General features: G+C 41.3%; 1 protein-coding gene across 1 annotated transcript in view; it reads right to left on the bottom strand.

Annotated features, from left to right (window-relative positions):
- Positions 1-18,526, bottom strand: part of antxr2a (ANTXR cell adhesion molecule 2a) — a 66,074-nt gene extending 47,548 nt beyond the window's left edge. Inside the window, exons 1-6 of the mRNA XM_063017657.1 lie at positions 18,396-18,526; positions 14,475-14,546; positions 6,595-6,666; positions 3,027-3,108; positions 2,789-2,893; positions 1,429-1,497 (exon numbers count right to left, since the gene is read on the bottom strand). Of these exons, the coding sequence (XP_062873727.1) occupies positions 1,429-1,497; positions 2,789-2,893; positions 3,027-3,108; positions 6,595-6,666; positions 14,475-14,546; positions 18,396-18,523 (528 nt within the window). The 5' untranslated portion in view covers positions 18,524-18,526. The remainder of the gene's footprint in view (positions 1-1,428; positions 1,498-2,788; positions 2,894-3,026; positions 3,109-6,594; positions 6,667-14,474; positions 14,547-18,395) is intronic.
- Between the last annotated feature and the right edge of the window lie 2,494 nt (positions 18,527-21,020).

The raw sequence follows: 21,020 nt of genomic DNA, 5'->3' as shown, positions 1-21,020 counted from the left end.
AGGGCAGCCTCTAAATGTCTATTTCGGTGGTTCTTAGATTCCATCTGACCAACGGGACACATTTCCTCTCAGCATAATGTAAAAGCTTCGTTTATGCTCCTGAACTTGGCAAGAGACCAGTGTTCCATGGGTGTATAATACTCCCAGTCGCGCTGGTTCTATTTAAACGGGCACAGAAAAGTCACCAGCTGTAGTCAATCCTAATACTGGATTGGGGGTGGGGGTGGGGGTGGGGGGGTGTCACAAAGCTAAATGAATTAATTTACTAAATTCACTTAATCAAACTGATCATTCAATGAATCAAATTGATTATTCAGTGAATTAGACTAATCATACAGTGAATCAAACTGATCATTCAGTGAATCAAACAGATTAATCAGTGAATTACACTAATCATTGAGTGAATCAAATTAATCATTCAGTGAATCAAACTGAGCATTCAGTGAATCAAACAGATTAATCAGTGAATTACACTAATCATTGAGTGAATCAAATTAATCATTCAGTGAATCAAACTGATCATTCAATGAATCAAACAGATGAATCAGTGAATTAGACTAATCATTTAGTGAATTAAACTGATCAATAAATGAATCAGACTAATCATTTAGTGAATCAAACTGATCATTCAATGAATCAAATTCATCATTTAGTGAATCAAACTGATCATTCAATGAATCAGAATGATCATCCAATAAATCAAAGTGATCATTTAATGAATCAAACTGCGCATTCAGTGAATCAAACTGATCATTCAGTGAATCAAAGAGATTAATCAGTGAATTAGACTAATCATTGAGTGAATCAAATTAATCATTTAGTGAATCAAACTGATCATTCAATGAATCAAACAGATCAATCAATGAATCAAACTGAGCATTCAATAAATAAAACTGATCATTCAGTGAATCAAACTGATTATTCAGTGAATCAAACTGATCGTTCAGTGAATCTAACTGATCATTTAATGAATTAAACTGATCATTTAATAAAGCAAACTGATTATTCACTGAATCAAATTGATCATTCAGTGAATCAAATAAAACATTAAATAAATCTAAGTGATCATTCAATTCATCAAACTGGTCATTCAGTGAATTAAACTAATAATTTGATGAATCAAACTGATCAATCGGTGAATCGAAATGATCAGTCAATGAATCAAAGAGATTATTCAATGAATCAAACTGGTCATTTAATGAATCAAAGTGATCATTCAGTGCATAGAAATGATCAGTCAATAAATCAAATGAATCGTTCAATGAATCAAATGATCATTCATTTGCTTTAAGTATAAATCACTCTCTACGTTATGGGAGTTTAAAAAATCTGTTCTAATCCCAGTTCTACCAGGGTATACAGTACATGTTTCTTACACGGGTCACTGTAAATTCAGAATCCCAACAGGTTCCCGAAAGTACTCCATACCTGATTCTTGTCGTAGTCGTTCACACCGACGCAGTAAACTCGAGCACCGTATTTCCTCGCCGTGTTGGCCTGCATACAAATACCAGAATACCGTTAGTATGTATTATGATTTGAATGCAGTTAGACAAGCTATGTAGCCAGAGTGCAAATAAATCTACAAAAACTCAGTTAATTACAAAAAAACTCATTATTTACATTGTGTAACAGGTGTGGACGAGGTAAACAACACTGTGTTATGTCTGCTGGCCTCAACAGACAAAACAAAGCACGAGAACAGCGGTTTACAAAGAAAAGCATTTAAGCCGCTCAGGTGGCGCAGCTGTAAAAGTACGCTAGCGCACCAGAGTTGGGTTTCTAGATGCATCGTATCGAAACTCAGCTCTACCTTTCCGACTGGGTTGGGCGGCAGTATGAACAACGTTTGGCTGTCGTTCAGGGTTAGGGGTAGAGTCGGAGCACAGGTCCTCATAACTGGTACGACTGCGGGACCTGCTGGTTGACTGACGGCGCCTGCACAGGGCTGAGGAATGACATTGAGAGGGGTGTGACCCTCCGCGCGCGGTGTCTCTCGGTGTATGAACTCGGCTCGTGCGGGTGAAAAATGCAGGCTGTACTGATTGCGTGCCGGAGGGGCGTTCTCAGTCAGCGGCAAAAGGGTCGAATCAGTATAGAGGACACGATCAGGGTAATTGGACACGATTAGAATGGGGATAAAAGCATTTAAAACGCATCCAAAACATTAACGTTTATATTCACAGCATTTAGAGGGCATTTAAAGGGCAAGTGTAGCCTAGCGGTTGAGGTACTGGACTAGTAATTGAAAGGTCGCTGGTTCAAGCTCCACCACTGCCAGGTTGAAGCTGAACTGAAGCAACTTACAATTGTGACTGATCATACTGCAAGCAACTGAAGGTTAAGGCCCTTGCTCAGGAGCCCAACAGTTACCTGAGGTGGGGTTCGAACCAGCGATTATCTGATCACTAGTGCAGCACCTTATCCACCATCTACAACTGCCATAATGAACCTGTTGGTAGGTTCACGAATTAACAGTCTATCTGGTTGGTTTACTATTTTTAGACAGACAGCCTGACCCAGACAGTGTGGTTGTAGTTTTAGGTTCTGTCCAACACTCTGTCCTTACCTCCTTAAAATGATGGACTTAACTGAGCTCTAAGGCTCGTCCCTCAATCTGAGCGTCTCTATTACCGGTCCCACTGTTCTGAATGTTAAGAGGATTAGAGGACAGTCTCTACCATACCACACTGACAAACCTTACAAAGAGACTAGGTTTACAGATGAGTGAAATCTATCTTGTTTTTAAGAGTCACAGTGATAATAAAAAAAAAAAAACAGTGCCCACCTCTACCACAGTGAGCGTGTGGATATACTCGTCAAGCTTCCCGTCCGTCAAGGCGACGATGATGGTCGATGATTTTGTGGTTTGATCTTTCATTTGATCACACGCCTGGAGAAACACACAACAGGATAAACACCTGAATTTAGGATTCTTATAAATGATAAATAATTTTATTATGAATTTATGTCTTTATTTATGTAACGAATTTGGTAAATTGTAAGAAAAGTAGAAGAACTGCTACCATTTTTATTCCTTCATGCATGTACGTATCACCTGCAGGTCTGACCTTACTGAGTTTCTTCAATCCTTCATTTATCTCCGCTCTGGAATAAAAACGAGGCCGCTGTTAATTAGTAACCCTGCTCATAAGTTTGTGGACACGTAACCATGAGCTCGGATAGAAGTATAGTGTTGGCCCCCACTGTGCGGACGTCGTCGCCTACTTTGTTCTGGGAAGGGCTTCCACAACAATAATAGAAAAAGTGTCTGATCGTTCAATGAATCAAACTGATTATCCACTGAATCAAGTGAATCGTTCAGTGAATCAGATTGATCATTCAATAAATCAAAATGATCTTTCAATGAATCAAACTGATTATCCACTGAATCAAGTGAATCGTTCAGTGAATCAGATTGATCATTCAATAAATCAAAATGATCTTTCAATGAATCAAACTGATTATCCACTGAATCAAATTGATCTTTCAATAAATCTATTTGATCATTCAATGAATCAAACTGATTATCCACTGAATCAAGTGAATCGTTCAGTGAATCAGATTGATCATTCAATAAATCAAAATGATCTTTCAATGAATCAAACTGATTATCCACTGAATCAAATTGATCTTTCAATAAATCTATTTGATCATTCAATGAATCAAACTGATTATCCACTGAATCAAGTGAATCGTTCAGTGAATCAGATTGATCGTTCAATAAATCAAAATGATCTTTCAATGAATCAAACTGATTATCCACTGAATCAAGTGAATCGTTCAGTGAATCAGATTGATCGTTCAATAAATCAAAATGATCTTTCAATGAATCAAACTGATTATCCACTGAATCAAGTGAATCGTTCAGTGCATCAGATTGATCATTCAATAAATCAAAATGATCTTTCAATGAATCAAACTGATATCCACTGAATCAAGTGAATCGTTCAGTGAATCAGATTGATCTTTCAATAAATCTATTTGATCATTCAGTGAATCAAACTGATTATCCACTGAATCAAGTGAATCGTTGAGTGAATCAGATTGATCTTTCAATACATCTATTTGATCATTCAATGAATCAAACTGATTATCCACTGAATCAAGTGAATCGTTCAGTGAATCAGATTGATCTTTCAATAAATCTATTTGATCATTCAATGAATCAAACTGATTATCCACTGAATCAAGTGAATCGTTCAGTGAATCAGATTGATCGTTCAATAAATCAAAATAATCTTTCAATGAATCAAACTGATTATCCACTGAATCAAGTGAATCGTTCAGTGAATCAGATTGATCGTTCAATAAATCAAAATGATCTTTCAATGAATCAAACTGATTATCCACTGAATCAAGTGAATCGTTCAGTGAATCAGATTGATCGTTCAATAAATCAAAATGATCTTTCAATGAATCAAACTGATTATCCACTGAATCAAGTGAATTGTTCAGTGAATCAGATTGATCGTTCAATAAATCAAAATGATCTTTCAATGAATCAAACTGATTATCCACTGAATCAAGTGAATCGTTCAGTGAATCAGATTGATCGTTCAATAAATCAAAATGATCTTTCAATGAATCAAACTGATTATCCACTGAATCAAGTGAATTGTTCAGTGAATCAGATTGATCGTTCAATAAATCAAAATGATCTTTCAATGAATCAAACTGATTATCCACTGAATCAAGTGATTTATTCAGTGAATCAAAATGATTATCCACTGAATCAAGTGAATCGTTCAGTGAATCAGATTGTTCATTCAATAAATTAAACTGATCATTCGATGAATCAATCTGATCTTTAGTAACCCTGTTCAAAAGTTTGTGGACATATAACCATGAGCGTAGGTATAGTGCCGACCCCAGTTTGTTCTGGGAAGGTTTTCCACAACATTCTAAAGTGTCTCTGAAGGAATTTGTGCCTATGAGGTAAGAACATGGGATATAGGCAAATCAACATCACTGGCTTGGCATGGAAAGTAAAAGGTAGCAGGATGACCTGAAAGCAGCAGGAGCAACAAGAGCTCTTTTTATTAAAAGCAATCAAGAAAAATGGAAATCACGTGGAAAAATGTTCCTCATTTTTTCTTTTTATGAGAAGAGCTTGTGTTGCTCCTGTTGTTTTCAGGTCATCCTGTAATTTTTTTATTACATTTTTTATGAAAAGAGCTCTTATCCACTTGTTGCTTCTGTTGTTTTTTAAAGAAAAAAGCTCCTAATGCTCCTGTTATTTATGAAAACAGCTTTTGTTGCTCCTCTTATTTAATGAAAAAAATCTCTTGTTGCTTCTGTTGTTTTCAGGTCATCCTGCAAGAGCTCTTGCTGCTCCTGTTTTTGTTTTATTTATAAAAAGAGCTCTTGTTTATCCTGTTTTTTTTTTTGAGAGCTCTTGTTGCTCATGTTGTTTTCAGGTCATCCTGCAACTTTTTAATTACGAAAAGAGCTCTTGTTGCTCTTGTTTCTTTTTTTTAAAAGAGCTGTTGTTGCTCCTGTTGTTTTTAGGTCATCCTGCAACTTTTTTTTTTTTTTTAAGAAAAAAGCTTTTAATGCTCCTGTTTTTTATGAAAAGAGCTCTTGTTGTTGCTCCTGTTGTTTTTAGGTCATCCTGCAACTTTTTTAAAGAAAAAAGCTCTTAATGCACCTGTTTTTTAATAAAAAGAGCTCTTGTTGCTGCAACATTTTTATCATTAAAAGAGCTTATGTTGTTGCTCCTGTTGTTTTCAGGTCATCCTGCAACTTTTCTCTTATGAAAAGAGCTCTTGTTCCTCCTTTTTTCTTTTTATGAGAAGAGCTGTTGTTGCTCCTTTTGTTTTAAGAAAATCTCTTGTTGCTCCAGTTGTTTTTAGGTCATTCAGCAATTTTTTTTTTTTAATGAAAAGAGCTCATATTGCTCCTGTTTTATTTTTTAGGGAAGAGCTCTTCTTGCTCCAGTTTTTTTACATCAAGAACTGTTGTTGCTCCTGTTGTTTTCAGGTAGTCCTGCAACTTTTTATTATGAAAAATCTCTTGTTGTTGCTCCTGTTGTTTTCAGGTCGTCCTGCAACTTTTTATTATGAAAAATCTCGTTGTTGCTCCTGTTGTTTTCAGGTCATCCTGCAACTTTTTTTCTTATGAACAGAGCTCTTGTTTCTCCTGTTATTTATTTATGTATTTATTTCTGTTGTTTTCAGGTCATCCTGTAACTTTTTTTTTTTTTTTTTTATGAAAAGAGCTCGTTTCCCCTATTTTTTTTTCTTTTTATGAAACAATCTCTTGTTGTTGCTCCTGTTGTTTTCAGGTCATCCTGCAACATTTCTCTTATGAAAAGAGCTCTTGTTTCTTCTTGTTTTTTTTTTTTATAAAAAGAGCTCCAAGTTCCATTAAGACCTTGTTGACGTGTTATAATAACGTGGTATGAAGAAATATCAGAGGCTTGGACTGGACTAAGCCCTGACCTGAACCCCTCTGAAGAGAGCAGTGGGGAGGGTTCCATATTAACGTACATATCCAACAAGCTCACGGTCAGGTGTGTATGTGTGTATAGTACATTTACTTCTGTATGACCAACAATGCTTTAGAATGAAGATTCGGATCATGTGACCGTACCTGTCTCCAGTGAGCGGCAGGATCACGTCGGCGCTCGACGAAAAGACGATAAAGGAAACCTTGAAATTGGGGCTGAAATGGAAAACGATGATAGTTACTGTACAATAGTACGACATAGACGTCATTTAAGTCATTTAGCTTTTAGCCAATTAGCTAACAGTGGCCAAAGTAGTTAGGTAAGTTAAAAAGTAACATACTGGTTTATATTATGATGTCTGGACAGCAAGTGCATCAAAATAAAAAAGAAATACGGTAGAATACGACATATTGTGACACTTCTTCTGAAATCTGACTCGTATTTAGCCAGAAGCTAACACAGATCGCTAGCCTGCTATTATTTCATCTTCGCGTTTTTACAACCGCTACATCCAGTCAGGGTCGGGAAGGTCAGGTTTCCACAGAATCACTTAGCGCATAGCAGTGACACACCATAAACAGGATGTCAAACCATCACGGGGACCCAGCCTTCCCCCCTTTCTCAGACGTAACCGATCAGACGTGGGTTAGCGTAATTTACAGCCAATCACAGAGAACGTGATGTTGTTTATTCACTCGCTGCATGTTTTGAAAGGCGAGAGAAAACAGAAACGTCAGGACTAAAGCCACAAGTCCTCATAACGTCATACCTGATATGATTTAAACACTTAAACACTTAAACACACACACACACACACACACACACACTCACAGGTCCCGTCCCAAATGACCATATATGAATAGAAAAGCTTACTTTAAAGGAAGCGAGTGGACAAGAATGTACGGTCAGATATGGGTAGGGGGAGCTGGTTAAGGTACTAGACTTGTAATTAAAAGGTTGCTGGTTCAATTCCCACCACTGCCAAGTTGACAGACACCAAGGTAAAATTATAGCAATCTAGACACACTTAATAGTGAACGATGTAAATCGTGTCAGGCCAAAGTGAGCCGTCAGACAAACTATGAAACACCGAATGAGGACAGCTTGAGATTTTCATGTAAACAACAGACAGTGTCCACAGTATGATGAATAAAAACGTAACAGTAAGAAAGTGACGAATTAAAAATAGGCATGCATGTCTGTATATATATATATAAATATATATATATATATATATATATATATATACAGTATATATATATATATATATACAGTGTATCACAAAAGTGAGTACACCCCTCACATTTCTGCAGATATTTAAGTATATCTTTTCATGGGACAACACTGACAAAATGACACTTTGACACAATGAAAAGTAGTCTGTGTGCAGCTTATATAACAGTGTAAATTTATTCTTCCCTCAAAATAACTCAATATACAGCCATTAATGTCTAAACCACCGGCAACAAAAGTGAGTACACCCCTTAGTGAAAGTTCCTGAAGTGTCAATATTTTGTGTGGCCACCATTATTTCCCAGAACTGCCTTAACTTTCCTGGGCATGGAGTTTACCAGAGCTTCACAGGTTGCCACTGGAATGCTTTTCCACTCCTCCATGACGACATCACGGAGCTGGCGGATATTCGAGACTTTGCGCTCCTCCACCTTCCGCTTGAGGATGCCCCAAAGATGTTCTATTGGGTTTAGGTCTGGAGACATGCTTGGCCAGTCCATCACCTTTACCCTCAGCCTCTTCAATAAAGCAGTGGTCGTCTTAGAGGTGTGTTTGGGGTCATTATCATGCTGGAACACTGCCCTGCGACCCAGTTTCCGGAGGGAGGGGATCATGCTCTGCTCAGTATTTCACAGTACATATTGGAGTTCATGTGTCCCTCAATGAAATGTAACTCCCCAACACCTACTGCACTCATGCAGCCCCAGACCATGGCATTCCCACCACCATGCTTGACTGTAGGCATGACACACTTATCTTTGTACTCCTCACCTGATTGCCGCCACACATGCTTGAGACCATCTGAACCAAACAAATTAATCTTGGTCTCATCAGACCATAGGACATGGTTCCAGTAATCCATGTCCTTTGTTGACATGTCTTCAGCAAACTGTTTGCGGGCTTTCTTGTGTAGAGACTTCAGAAGAGGCTTCCTTCTGGGGTGACAGCCATGCAGACCAATTTGATGTAGTGTGCGGCGTATGGTCTGAGCACTGACAGGCTGACCCCCCACCTTTTCAATATCTGCAGCAATGCTGACAGCACTCCTGCGCCTATCTTTCAAAGACAGCAGTTGGATGTGACGCTGAGCACGTGCACTCAGCTTCTTTGGACGACCAACGCGAGGTCTGTTCTGAGTGGACCCTGCTCTTTTAAAACGCTGGATGATCTTGGCCACTGTGCTGCAGCTCAGTTTCAGGATGTTGGCAATCTTCTTGTAGCCTTGGCCATCTTCATGTAGCGCAACAATTCGTCTTTTAAGATCCTCAGGGAGTTCTTTGCCATGAGGTGCCATGTTGGAACTTTCAGTGACCAGTATGAGAGAGTGTGAGAGCTGTACTACTAAATTGAACACACCTGCTCCCTATGCACACCTGAGACCTAGTAACACTAACAAATCACATGACATTTTGGAGGGAAAATGACAAGCAGTGCTCAATTTGGACATTTAGGGGTGTAGTCTCTTAGGGGTGTACTCACTTTTGTTGCTGGTGGTTTAGACATTAATGGCTGTATATTGAGTTATTTTGAGGGAAGAATAAATTTACACTGTTATATAAGCTGCACACAGACTACTTTTCATTGTGTCAAAGTGTCATTTTGTCAGTGTTGTCCCATGAAAAGATATACTTAAATATCTGCAGAAATGTGAGGGGTGTACTCACTTTTGTGATACACTGTATATATATAACACTCACTGTCCATTTTATCAGCTCCACTTACCATATAGAAGAACTTTGTAGTTCTACAATTACTGACTGTAGTCCATCTGTTTCTCTGCATGCTTTGTCACCCCCCTTACATCCTGTTCTTCAATGGTCAGGACCCCCACAGAGCAGGTATTATTTAGGTGGTGGATCATTCTCAGCACTGCAGTGACACTGACATGGTGGTGGTGTGTTAGTGTGTGTTGTGCTGGTATGAGTGGAAAAGACACAGCAGCGCTGGACTGAGAATAGTCCACCAACCAAAAATATCCAGCCAACAGCGCCACGTGGGCAGTGTCCTGTGACCACTGATGAAGGTCTAGAAGATGACCGACTCAAACAGCAGCAATAGATGAGCGATCGTCTCCGACTTTACATCTACAAGGTGGACCGACTAGGTAGGAGTGTCTAACAGAGTGGACAGTGAGTGAACTCCAGCAGCGCTGCTGTGTCTGATCCACTCATACCAGCACAACACACACTAACACACCACCACCATGTCAGTGTCACTGCAGTGCTGAGAATGATCCACCACATAAATAATACCTGCTTTGTCAAGGTCCTGTGGGGGTCCTAATCATTAAAGAACAGGGTGAAAGCAGGCTAAAAAGGTATGTAGAGAAACAGATGGACTACAGTCAGTAATTGTAGAGCTACAAAGTGCTTCTATATGGTAAGTGGAGCTGATAAAATGGACAGTGAGTGTAGAAACAAGGAGGTGGTTTTAATGTTATGGCTGATCGGTGTATATGTATATATATGTATAGGGGGCGCCACAGAAAAACATTCATGCCGACTGCCACGCGCTTCCTGACACACAGCTCTATATGATCCGGGCTTGGGACCAGCACTAAGAGTGCACTGATGTCTCCCACAATGACTAGGTTCATGTACCACCTTCATGCGCCTTCAATATTTGTGAGCCCACCAGGGATTCGAACCCACAGAACTCAAGCTTACCAATGACATGGCCACATAATAATTCATATCTTGTGTTCTCGTGGCGTTCCTCGCACCCAGATATCGATTCCACTTAATCAGACAGTTGTTCCTTTTGAGGAGCTTCTGTTACAGAAGCTGACATTTCTCCGAAAAACACGTCGGGTTTCGGGCCTCGCTCGCTCACAGCCAGTCAGGTCTCAGGACTCGGAGCATAAGGAGAGGTGCTGCTTTTTCGCACTTGGCTGACACGTCCAAGCATGTCATCGCTCCCCACAGATTATTCAGAAGAGCCACGAGCAATATGTTCAACCAGGCAAAGACATTCATCATCGTATTTTGGATTTTCTGGTGCGATTAAGGCACACGGATATGAAAAGTCAATGATTAGATTTAGTGAAACTCAGAGGAAAGAAATATGTGCACATTCGATCCAGGGTTTGAATCCCAAGCGGCGCTATCAACCGGCCGGGCGTCTACATACAGACATCATCGGATGTGTGTTAACATTTACATTTACATTTTCAGCATTTAGCAGACGCCTTTATCCAAAGCGACTTACAGTACTGTGACAGTATACAGTCTGAGCAATTAAGGGCCCAACAGCAGCAACCTAGCAGTGGTGGGGCTTGAACCAGCAACCTTCTGATTACTAGTCCAGTGTCTTAACCACTAGGCTACGGCTTGCCCTGTTAAGAGGAGGGAATGGTTAAGGATCTGTAATGGATTGGCGTTCTGTTTAGAGTGTTACGCCAGTGGTGCTATCAACCAGCCGGGCGTCTACATACAGACATGGTCGGAAGTGTCTAAAGAGGAGGGGGTTGGTTTAGACCCTGTAATGAATTGGCGTCCTGTTCCCAATGTGTTATGGCATTGGTGCTATCAACCAGCCAGGCGTCTCCATACAGTCATGATTGGATATGTCTAAGGAAGGGGGAAGGGGGTTAAGACCCTGTAATGGATTGGGGCTTAGTTCAGAGTGTGTTGAGACAGTGGTGCTATCAACCAGCCGGGCGTCTACATACAGACACGATTGGATGTGTCTAAAGGGGAAGGGATGGGCGATGGCCGAGACCCCTTAAACACATCCAATCATGTCTGTATGTAGACGTCCGGCTGGTTGATGGCACCACTCCCTGTAATGGATTGGCGTCCAGTTCGGAGTGTGTTATGACAGTGGTGCTATCAACCAGTCAGGCATCTACTGTACATACAGACACGATTGGAAGTGTGTTTAGAGAAGGGGGTTGGTTTAGACCCTGTAATGGATTGGCGTCCTGTTTAGAGTGTTACGCCAGTGGTGCTATCAACCAGCCGGGCGTCTACATACAGACATGATTGGATATGTCTAAGGAAGGGGAAAGGGGGGTTACGACCCTGTAATGGATTGGGGTTTAGTTCAGAGTGTGTTACAGCAGTGGTGCTATCAACCAGCCGGGCGTCTCCATACAGACACGATTGGAAGTGTGTAAAGAGGAGGGGGTTGGTTGAGACCCTGTAATGGATTGGCGTCCTGTTTAGGCAGTTACGGCAGTGGTGCTATCAACCAGCCAGACAGTACCCTATGCTGTTTAGCTAACCGCTATGCTAATTAGCTAGTCAACAAACTGGTAGATCTATAAATAGAGCACTAACTGCAATGAAAATCTGATGAGTCACTGTAGACGCTAACAGTAAAACTGGACTTATGTTGCTTAGCTAAGTGCTAGGCTAATTAGCTAGTGACAAACTGGTAGATCTATTAACAGAGCACCAATTGAAATGAAAATTTGATGAGTCATTGTAGACTTATGCTGTTTAGCTAACTGCTAGGCTAATTAGCTAATCACAGAGTGGTAGATCTATTAATGAAGCACTAATTAAAATTAGAATTTGATGAGTCATTGTAGACGCTAACAGTAAAATTGGACTTATGCTGTTTGGCTAACTGCTAGGCTAATTAGCCAGTCACAAACTGGTAGATCTATAAATAGAGCACTAACTGAAATGAAAGTCTGATGAGTCATCTTAAACTCTATGATCTTTAGCTATCTGCTAGGCTAATTAGCTAATCACAGAGTGGTAGAGCTATTAATAAACCACTAAATAAAATGAAAATCTGATGAGTCACTGTAGACGCTAACAGTAAAACTGGACTTATGCTGTTTAGCTAAATGCTATTAATAAAGCACTAATGAAAATTAGAATATGATGAGTCATTGTAGACGCTAAAAGTAAAACTGTACTTATGCTGTTTAGCTAACTGCTAGGCTAATTAGCTAATCACAAACTGGTAGATCTATTAATAAAGCACTAGTTCAAATGAAAATCTGATGAGTCATTGTAGATTTATGATCTTCAGCTTACTGCTAGGCTAATTAGCTAGTGACAAACTGGTAGATCTATTAACAGAGCACCAATTGAAATGAAAATCTGATGAGTCATTGTAGACTTATGCTGTTTAGCTAACTGCTAGGCTAATTAGCTAATCACAGAGTGGTAGATCTATTAATGAAGCACTAATTAAAATTAGAATTTGATGAGTCATTGTAGACGCTAACAGTAAAATTCGACTCATGCTGTTTAGCTAAGTGCTAGGCTAATTAGCCAGTCACAAACTGGTAGATCTATAAATAGAGCACTAACTGAAATGAAAGTCTGATGAGTCATCTTAAACTCTATGATCTTTAGCTATCTGCTAGGCTAATTAGCTAATCACAGAGTGGTAGATCTATTAATAAACCACTAAATAAAATTAAAATCTGATGAGTCACTGTAGACGCTAACAGTAAAACTGGACTTATGCTGTTTAGCTAAATGCTATTAATAAAGCACTAATTAAAATTAGAATATGATGAGTCATTGTAGACGCTAAAAGTAAAATTGTACTTATGCGGTTTAGCTAACTGCTAGGCTAATTAGCCAGTCACAAACCGGTAGATCTATTAATAAAGCACTAGTTAAAATGAAAATTTGATGAGTCATCTTAAACTCTATGATCTTTAGCTAACTGCTAGGCTAATTAGCTAGTCACAAACTGGTCGATCTACAGTATTAATAGAGAATTTATTGAAATGAAAATTTGATGAGTCATTGTAGATGCTAACTTACGCTGTTTAGCTAAATGCTATTAATGGAGCATTAATTAAAATTAGAATATGATGAGTCATTGTAGACGCTAACAATAAAATTGGACTTATGCTGTTTAGCTAAGTTTAGCAAGTGCTATGCTAATTAGCCAGTCACAAACTGGTAGATCTATTAATAAAGCACTAGTTAAAATGAAAATTTGATGAGTCATTGTAGACTTATGATCTTTAGCTAACTGCTAAGCTAATTACCCAGTCACAGAGAACTAATTCCACACTTAAAAATTACGCTACTCAAGAATATTAGCATTAGCAAATTAGCATTTTAGCAATGCTAACAGCGTTCCAGCTTAAAACGCCGTGTTTTTAAAAACTTCCACGCCTCTCTTTATCATTTATGATTGTAACAATAAAGAACTAGCAGCTCTGAAGCGTTCCGGCGTAGCGTCGACCAGGGAGCGCCTCGCGAATCCTTGTTGTGCTAATGATTTAATTAGCATTTGATACAGCCGGTCCATCCAACACCGAACAAAGGCCCGGAGAACAACGGGCGAGAGGGGAGAGAGGGACGGGACCGGGGCCAGCGGATTCCACATGGTACGACAGGAGAGTGTCAAAGTCGGGAGCAGACCGCGCCGCCTCTCGCGCTCCGCAGCACATTCGCCGCTTCTCCTCGCCGTTATGTGCGAGGGATAAGTGTGGCGTTTGGACGGTTTCGGTGCAAATGGCCGTTCTCACAGCCCAGAAGACTGAGCCTCCTGCCACCCACTACCACCTGCTCTCTTTTGCTATTTTCTCAAGCAGACTGCTTTCTTCTGGCTGGGTCGTTACCGTCTGTACTGGCACGTATATCGTGTCCGCGTTACGTAAGTTCAACATTTATCCGCCGTTTTATTTATTTATTACTATTTTTTTTATTATTAATTCATTCCACATCTCCACACAGACCCACCCCTCGATCCAGAGTCAGATCCAAACCGGATGTGCGGTTAGCTGAGCGAACAGTGCAAACCGCTATCATAAAAATCAAAGAAATAAAGAAATAAACAAACAAAAGGTCACGAAAGGTCGTCTTACCTCACAAATCGCTCCACCAGATTCTCCACGAACTCGTAGATCTGAAACCAATTAGTCGTAATGCTTCCAGATCTGTCGGGGGAAAAAAACCAAGCATCTTAGTAACACCAGCAAACAAACAAACACTTTCTACACTCACTGTCCATTTTATCAGCTCCACTTACCATATAGAAGCACTTGGTAGTTCTAGTTCTACAATTACTGACTGTAGTCCATCTGTTTCACTCTATTCTTCAGTAGGTATTATTTAGGTGGTGGATCATTCTCAGCACTGCAGTGACACTGACGATTCATGGTGGTGTGTTAGTGTGTGTTATGCTGGTATGAGTATGATGGAGTTTTTAAACACCTCACTGTCACTGCTGGACTGAGAATAGTCCACCCACCAAAAATATCCAGCCGACCACCGACGAAGGTCTACAAGATGACCTCAAACTCAAACAGCAGCGATAGATGAGCGATCGTCTCTGACTTTACATCTACAAGGTGGACCGACAAGGTAGGAGTGGACAGTGAGTGGACACTGTATTTAAAAACTCCACTCATACCAGCACAACACACACTAACACACCACCACCATCAATCGTCAGTGTCACTGCAGTGCTGAGAATGATCCACCACCTAAATAATACCTGCTCTGTAGTGGTCCTGTGGGAAGAACTGGGTGAAAGGGGGCTAACAAAGCATGCAGAGAAACAGATGGACTACAGTCAGTAATTGTAGAACTACAAAGTGCTTCTATATGGTAAGAGCTGATAAAATGGACAGTGAGTGTAGAAACAAGGAGGTGGTTTTAATGTTGCGACATAGTTGAAAAGCAAGAAGTGTCCGTTCTATTTTGAAACGTATACCAATAAAGCCGATGGTGGATATTAATCTGATGCGCAATTTGCACGATGGCTATGATTATATGTAATTGCAGCCGTTGTGCAAATTGCGCATCAGATTAATATCCTTAACATATACAGTATATGCCTCTATTCTACTGTATGTTTATATATAGTAAGGGGGTGGGGCTTAAGAACTGCGATGGATTGGCACCCTGTCCAGAGTATTTCAGTGTTTCCTGGATGAAATGGATCCACCGCAATCCTGACCAGGATAAAGCGCTTGATCAAGATCAAAATGACTATTATTTAAAGAGCAGCAAGAAGGTCCTGGATTTAAGTCCACGGCCGGGCAGCCAGTGTGCTTTCTGTGTGTGGTTTGCATGTTCTCCCTGTGTCTGGGAGTGTCTCCTGCCTTTTGCTCATCGAACCGGATCGACGATTGGCTCGTCTGTCGGGTTGGATGGCGCAAGGGATTTCTCATAACGGATGCAATCTGCACAGAGACGGGGGATAATGGAGATCAGTGCGTGACTCTACATACGCGAGACTGAGCCACATACGAACTCTCGTGTGTTAGTCAAGGCTCTCCTCGGTCAGAGTGAAAGTCAGCAAGAGTAGAGAGGAAGCAAAACGCTATCAGGGAACTGGATATGACTAATCTAATGAATCTTGGCTCTGCTACCGGCCGGCTGGGCGCCCTCTACCAGGCACAATTGGTTAAAGCCTGCAGCAGACAAAATTGGCTTCCAGTCTGCAGGGTGGGAAAGGCCGGACCAAGTCAGAGTCGCGACCCGTAAAAATGGGTGGTGCGAACGCCCCCTTGTGGAGGCTTTATGTTACATCTTGTATTCCACAGTGGGACCAGATTGTACAGGCTGAGAGTAGCTAGAACAAAAGTTGAAAAACTCTGGACTATGGGGTGGGGTGGGGTTATGAACGCTGTGTGAGGACCTTGGTTGCCCAGGGTGCCTGTACGGAAAGTGGAGGAGCGCTGAGATGGGGGGCGTGGCTCTCCACGAATCCGCAAATCCACCCAAGTACAGGAGAATAAGAAGGTTGGTGGACTGTGCAAACATCTCCAAAGAGGGAGTGTGTGTCAGGCGAATATACACCCTCCTTGGACACCATCGGGGGTCCCCAGTAGCGGACTGGCTATGCTCATTTGGGAAAAAGGGGGTAAAATGCATTAAAAAAAGAAAAGAAATGAAGGTCTTAACAAGCTGAGGAAACACAGATCAGTTCCCTTATCTGGTCATTTCCCTGGTCAGGGTGGTGACCAGCTGAAATACCCAGAGAGGTCACATCAAAGAGATCAAAGATAATCACCAAGCTAAACATCCACAAGCACAAAATGCATCCAGCCAATGGGGACTAGATAAAAAAATCATGTCTGTGTAGATGCCCAACCGGCCAATAGCACAACTGGACCAGCCATAACATTAAAACCACCTCCTGTTTTTACACTCACTTACCACATAGAAGCACTTTGTAGTTCTACAATTACTGACTGTAGTCCGTCTGTTTCTCTGCATGCTTTGTTAGCCCCCTTTTACCCTGTTCTTCAATGGTCAGGACCCCCACAGGACCACTACAGAGCAGGTATTATTTAGGTGGTGGATCATTCTCAGCACTGCAGTGACACTGACATGGTGGTGGTGTGTTAGTGTGTGTTGTGCTGGTATGAGTGTCCACTCACTGTCCACTCTATTAGACACTCCTACCTAGTCGGTTCACCTTGTAGATGTAAAGTCAGAGACGATCGCTCATCTATTGCTGCTGTTTGAGTCGGTCATCTTGTAGACCTTCATCAGTGGTCACAGGACGCTGCCCACGGGGCGCTGTTGGCTGGATGTTTTTGGTTGGTGGACTGTTCTCAGTCAAGCAGTGACAGTGAGGTGTTTAAAAACTTCAGCAGCGCTGCTGTGTCTTATCCACTCATACCAGCACAACACACACTAACACACCACCACCATGTCAGTGTCACTGCAGTGCTGAGAATGATCCACCACCTAAATAATACCTGCTCTGTTGTGGTCCTGGGAGGGTCTGTGGGCACAAGGGTGGCACAGTGGCTCAGTGGGTAGCGCTGTCGCCTCACCTGGGTTCGATCCCCATGTGGGTAGCACTGTCGCCTCACCTGGGTATGATCCTCAGGTGGGTAGCAGCTGTCGCCTCACCTGGGTACGATCCTCAGGTGGGTAGCAGCTGTCGCCTCACCTGGGTACGATCCTCAGGTGGGTAGCACCGTCACCTCACCTGGGTTTGATCCCCAGGTGGGTAGCACTGTCGCCTCACCTGGGTTCAATCCTCAGGTGGGTAGCACTGTCGCCTCACCTGGGTACGATCCTCAGGTGGGTAGCACCGTCACCTCACCTGGGTTTGATCCCCAGGTGGGTAGCACTGTCGCCTCACCTGGGTTCAATCCTCAGGTGGGTAGCACTGTCGCCTCACCTGGGTTCTATCCTTAGGTGGGTATCACTGGGTAGCACTGTCGCCTCACCTGGGTTCGATCCCCAAGTGTGTAGCACTGTCGCCTCACCTGGGTACGATCCTCAGGTGGGTAGCACTGTCGCCTCACCTGGGTCCGATCCCCAGGTGGGTAGCACTGGGCATCACTGGGTAGCACTGTCACCTCACCTGGGTTCGATCAGGTGGGGCGGTCCAGGTCCTTTCTGTGTGGATTTCTGGTTTGCATGTTCTCCCCGTGTCTGCGTGGGTTCCCTCCGGGTGCTCCGGTTTCCTCCCACAGTCCAAAGACTAAAAACTGTCCACGACGACTGTGTTTGACATTAAACTTCTGTCATGAATGTAACCAAAGTGTGTAACTTATGACGTCAAAATCCTAATAAATAAACAGTGGGGACAAATTCCCACAGGCATTGTAAGAGCTTTGTCAGAAGAGGTGGCAATATGATGAAAAACTGATGTCAGGGTATGTCCATACGGTCTGTTTAGTCCAGCCAGCTCCAAATGGATGTGTCCAAATACTTTTGGACAGACTGTATATGTGTTACAAGTAAGAAATGATAATCGGACTGAAGTAGATCGACAGTAAAATGCAAGTTCAAGGTAAAAATCGAGTCGTGCTAACCTGTCCACGACGAAGTAGAGGTCGTAGGCTCCTCGGCAGGATGCGTCCTCTTCCTCCTCTGCCCGCAAACACGGGCTCAAAGCGAGCAGAAGAAGCGCACCAACAACGAGCCAACTTTTCTCCATCATGATCCCGAGTTTTAACTCAGTAGCAATGCAACATATAAATAAAAGTACAGGGTTTTAAATAATGATAGTTATAATAATACAAAAACAAGCAGCAAACCCGCGGTGACGCGCTTAAGTGCAAAGATCAGCGCCTGAACTGGAACTAGAACAACGGCGGCCCGATTACATCTATCATCTAAATATTTCGAAATAAAGCTAAAAGTCCGCCCTGCACACGCATCTACACGCCGCCGTCATTTCCTCTTTGCATCATTCTTCACATTAGTCGCTGTTCTTGTTTTCCGGAGCGGAGAAAATCCGGCGCAAATAACACGACAAAGTTCGCAAACGCTCCACAACTTCTGTTCACTTCAATGGGAAGCCAGATATTGGTGGTGCGCATGCGCGGGGCAGATGTGAACGTGGAGGGAGCGGGGCTGAGAGCGGAACGCACACCCAAACAGCTGGATGAGTGTTTCAGATATTTCATAACACACAGATACCCTATGCGGGGAAAAGTATTGAGACACCTACAGGGCCCCCTAACCCGCATTTTTTTTACAACCCCAAATCAGAAAAAGTTGGGACAGGATGGAAAATGCAAATACAAAAAAAAAAAAAAAAAAATACAAAAAAAAAAAAAAAAAAAAAAAAAAAATCAAGGTTTATTTGTCACATACATAGTCATACACAACTGGCAGTGAAATGCTTTTGTGACTGCTCCGCCACAGTAATTAAAAAATCTACAAAATAGTTAACCCTTTGATGCACAACCTGGGTCAAAAGTGACCCAACTGAGTTTTTATTTTCTATATCTTTGCAATAAATTAATTTAGTCATTCAAGCTTCCATGAATTTTTCAATTAACTTGTTTTTGATCATCACAAATCCTTATTTCAGTTTTATAATTTTTAATAAAAATCAGTTTTGTATCACTACCCTTCTAATGCACAACATGGGTCAAAAATGACCCTTATGTATTTACTATGGAATTTGACAGGAACTACTGACATTTGTAAGTGTTTGTAGTCAGAAACGTATTTACTGATCTTTTGAAAGACAACCAAAGATTAGGCTCTTGAATCTTGAATATGTCCAATACTATTTGCTTGCTAGCTGTTTACATATTCTAGTATAGATAGCTTTTATTAGCTAAGACAGCAAATACATGAATAACTGACAAATGTGCATATGAAAATATTCTTGAATGGATGAATATGGGTCATTTTTGACCCATGTTGTGCATTAGAAGGGGTTTGTTTAGCTTGTGCATCAAAGGGTTAAAATATATATTATATAAAAAAATATAGAAATGTTTTTAAATGTAAGAATGTAGAAACATTAGAAAAATTAACAATATAATTAAAAAGAGTGGATGTTTTAGCTGGAAATATGATGAAAAACTGATCAGGGTATGTCAATACGGTTTGTTTTGTCCAGCCAGCTCACGGTCATGTGTCCAAATACTTTAGAAACATTAGAAAAATTAACAATATAATTAAAAAGAGCAATTAAAGTGAACAAGTGTGTAAAGTGACAAGCAGTGCAGAAACTGTGCAACATAATGCTATACAGATGTGATTAGTACACAGATACCAATCTACTGTATACATATACATACATATATATAAAAACTGTATACACACATACATATGTACACATATACAGTGGTATGTAAAAGTTTGGGCACCCCTGATATTTTTCATGATTTTCCTTTATAAATCATTATGAGAAAGGGTTAAGGTGGCCAATTGCAAGTGTTTCTCCTCTTTGCATCTTCTCTGAAGAGTGGCAACATGGGAGCCTCAAAACAACTCTCAAATGACCTGAAAACAAAGATTGTTCAACATCATGGTTTAGGGGAAGGATACAAAAAGCTATCTCAGAGATTTCAGCTGTCAGTTTCCACTGTGAGGAACATAGTGAGGAAATGGAAGACCACAGGCACAGTTCTAGTTAAGGCCCGAAGTGACAGGCCAAGAAAAATCTCAGATAGGCAGAGGCGAAGGATGGTGAGAACAGTCATAGTCAACCCACAGACCAGCTCCAAAGACCTACAACATCATCTTGCTGCAGATGGTGTCACTGTGCATCGTTCAACTATTCAGCGCACTTTGCACAAGGAGAGGCTGTATGGGAGAGTAATGCAGAAGAAGCCTTTTCTGCGCACACGCCACGAACAGAGTCGCTTGAGTTATGCTAAAGCACATTCGGACAAGCCAGCTTCATTTTGGAATAAGGTGCTGTGGACTGATGAAACTAAAATTGAGTTATTTGGACATAACAAGGGGCGGTATGCATGGCGGAAAAAGAACACAGCATTCCAAGACAAACACTTGCTACCCACAGTAAAATTTGGTGGCGGTTCCATCATGCTGTGGGGCTGAGTGGCCAGTGCAGGTACTGGGAATCTTGTTAAAGTTGAGGGTCGCATGGATTCCAGTCAATATCAGCAGATTCTTGAGAACAATGTTCAAGAATCAGTGACAAAGTTGAAGTTGCGCCGGGGCTGGATACT

Source organism: Trichomycterus rosablanca, chromosome 21, assembly GCF_030014385.1.
Source record: "Trichomycterus rosablanca isolate fTriRos1 chromosome 21, fTriRos1.hap1, whole genome shotgun sequence".
Lineage (NCBI taxonomy): Eukaryota > Metazoa > Chordata > Actinopteri > Siluriformes > Trichomycteridae > Trichomycterus > Trichomycterus rosablanca.
Note: the sequence above shows the minus strand (reverse complement) of the source record. Positions and strands in the feature narration are given on the sequence as shown.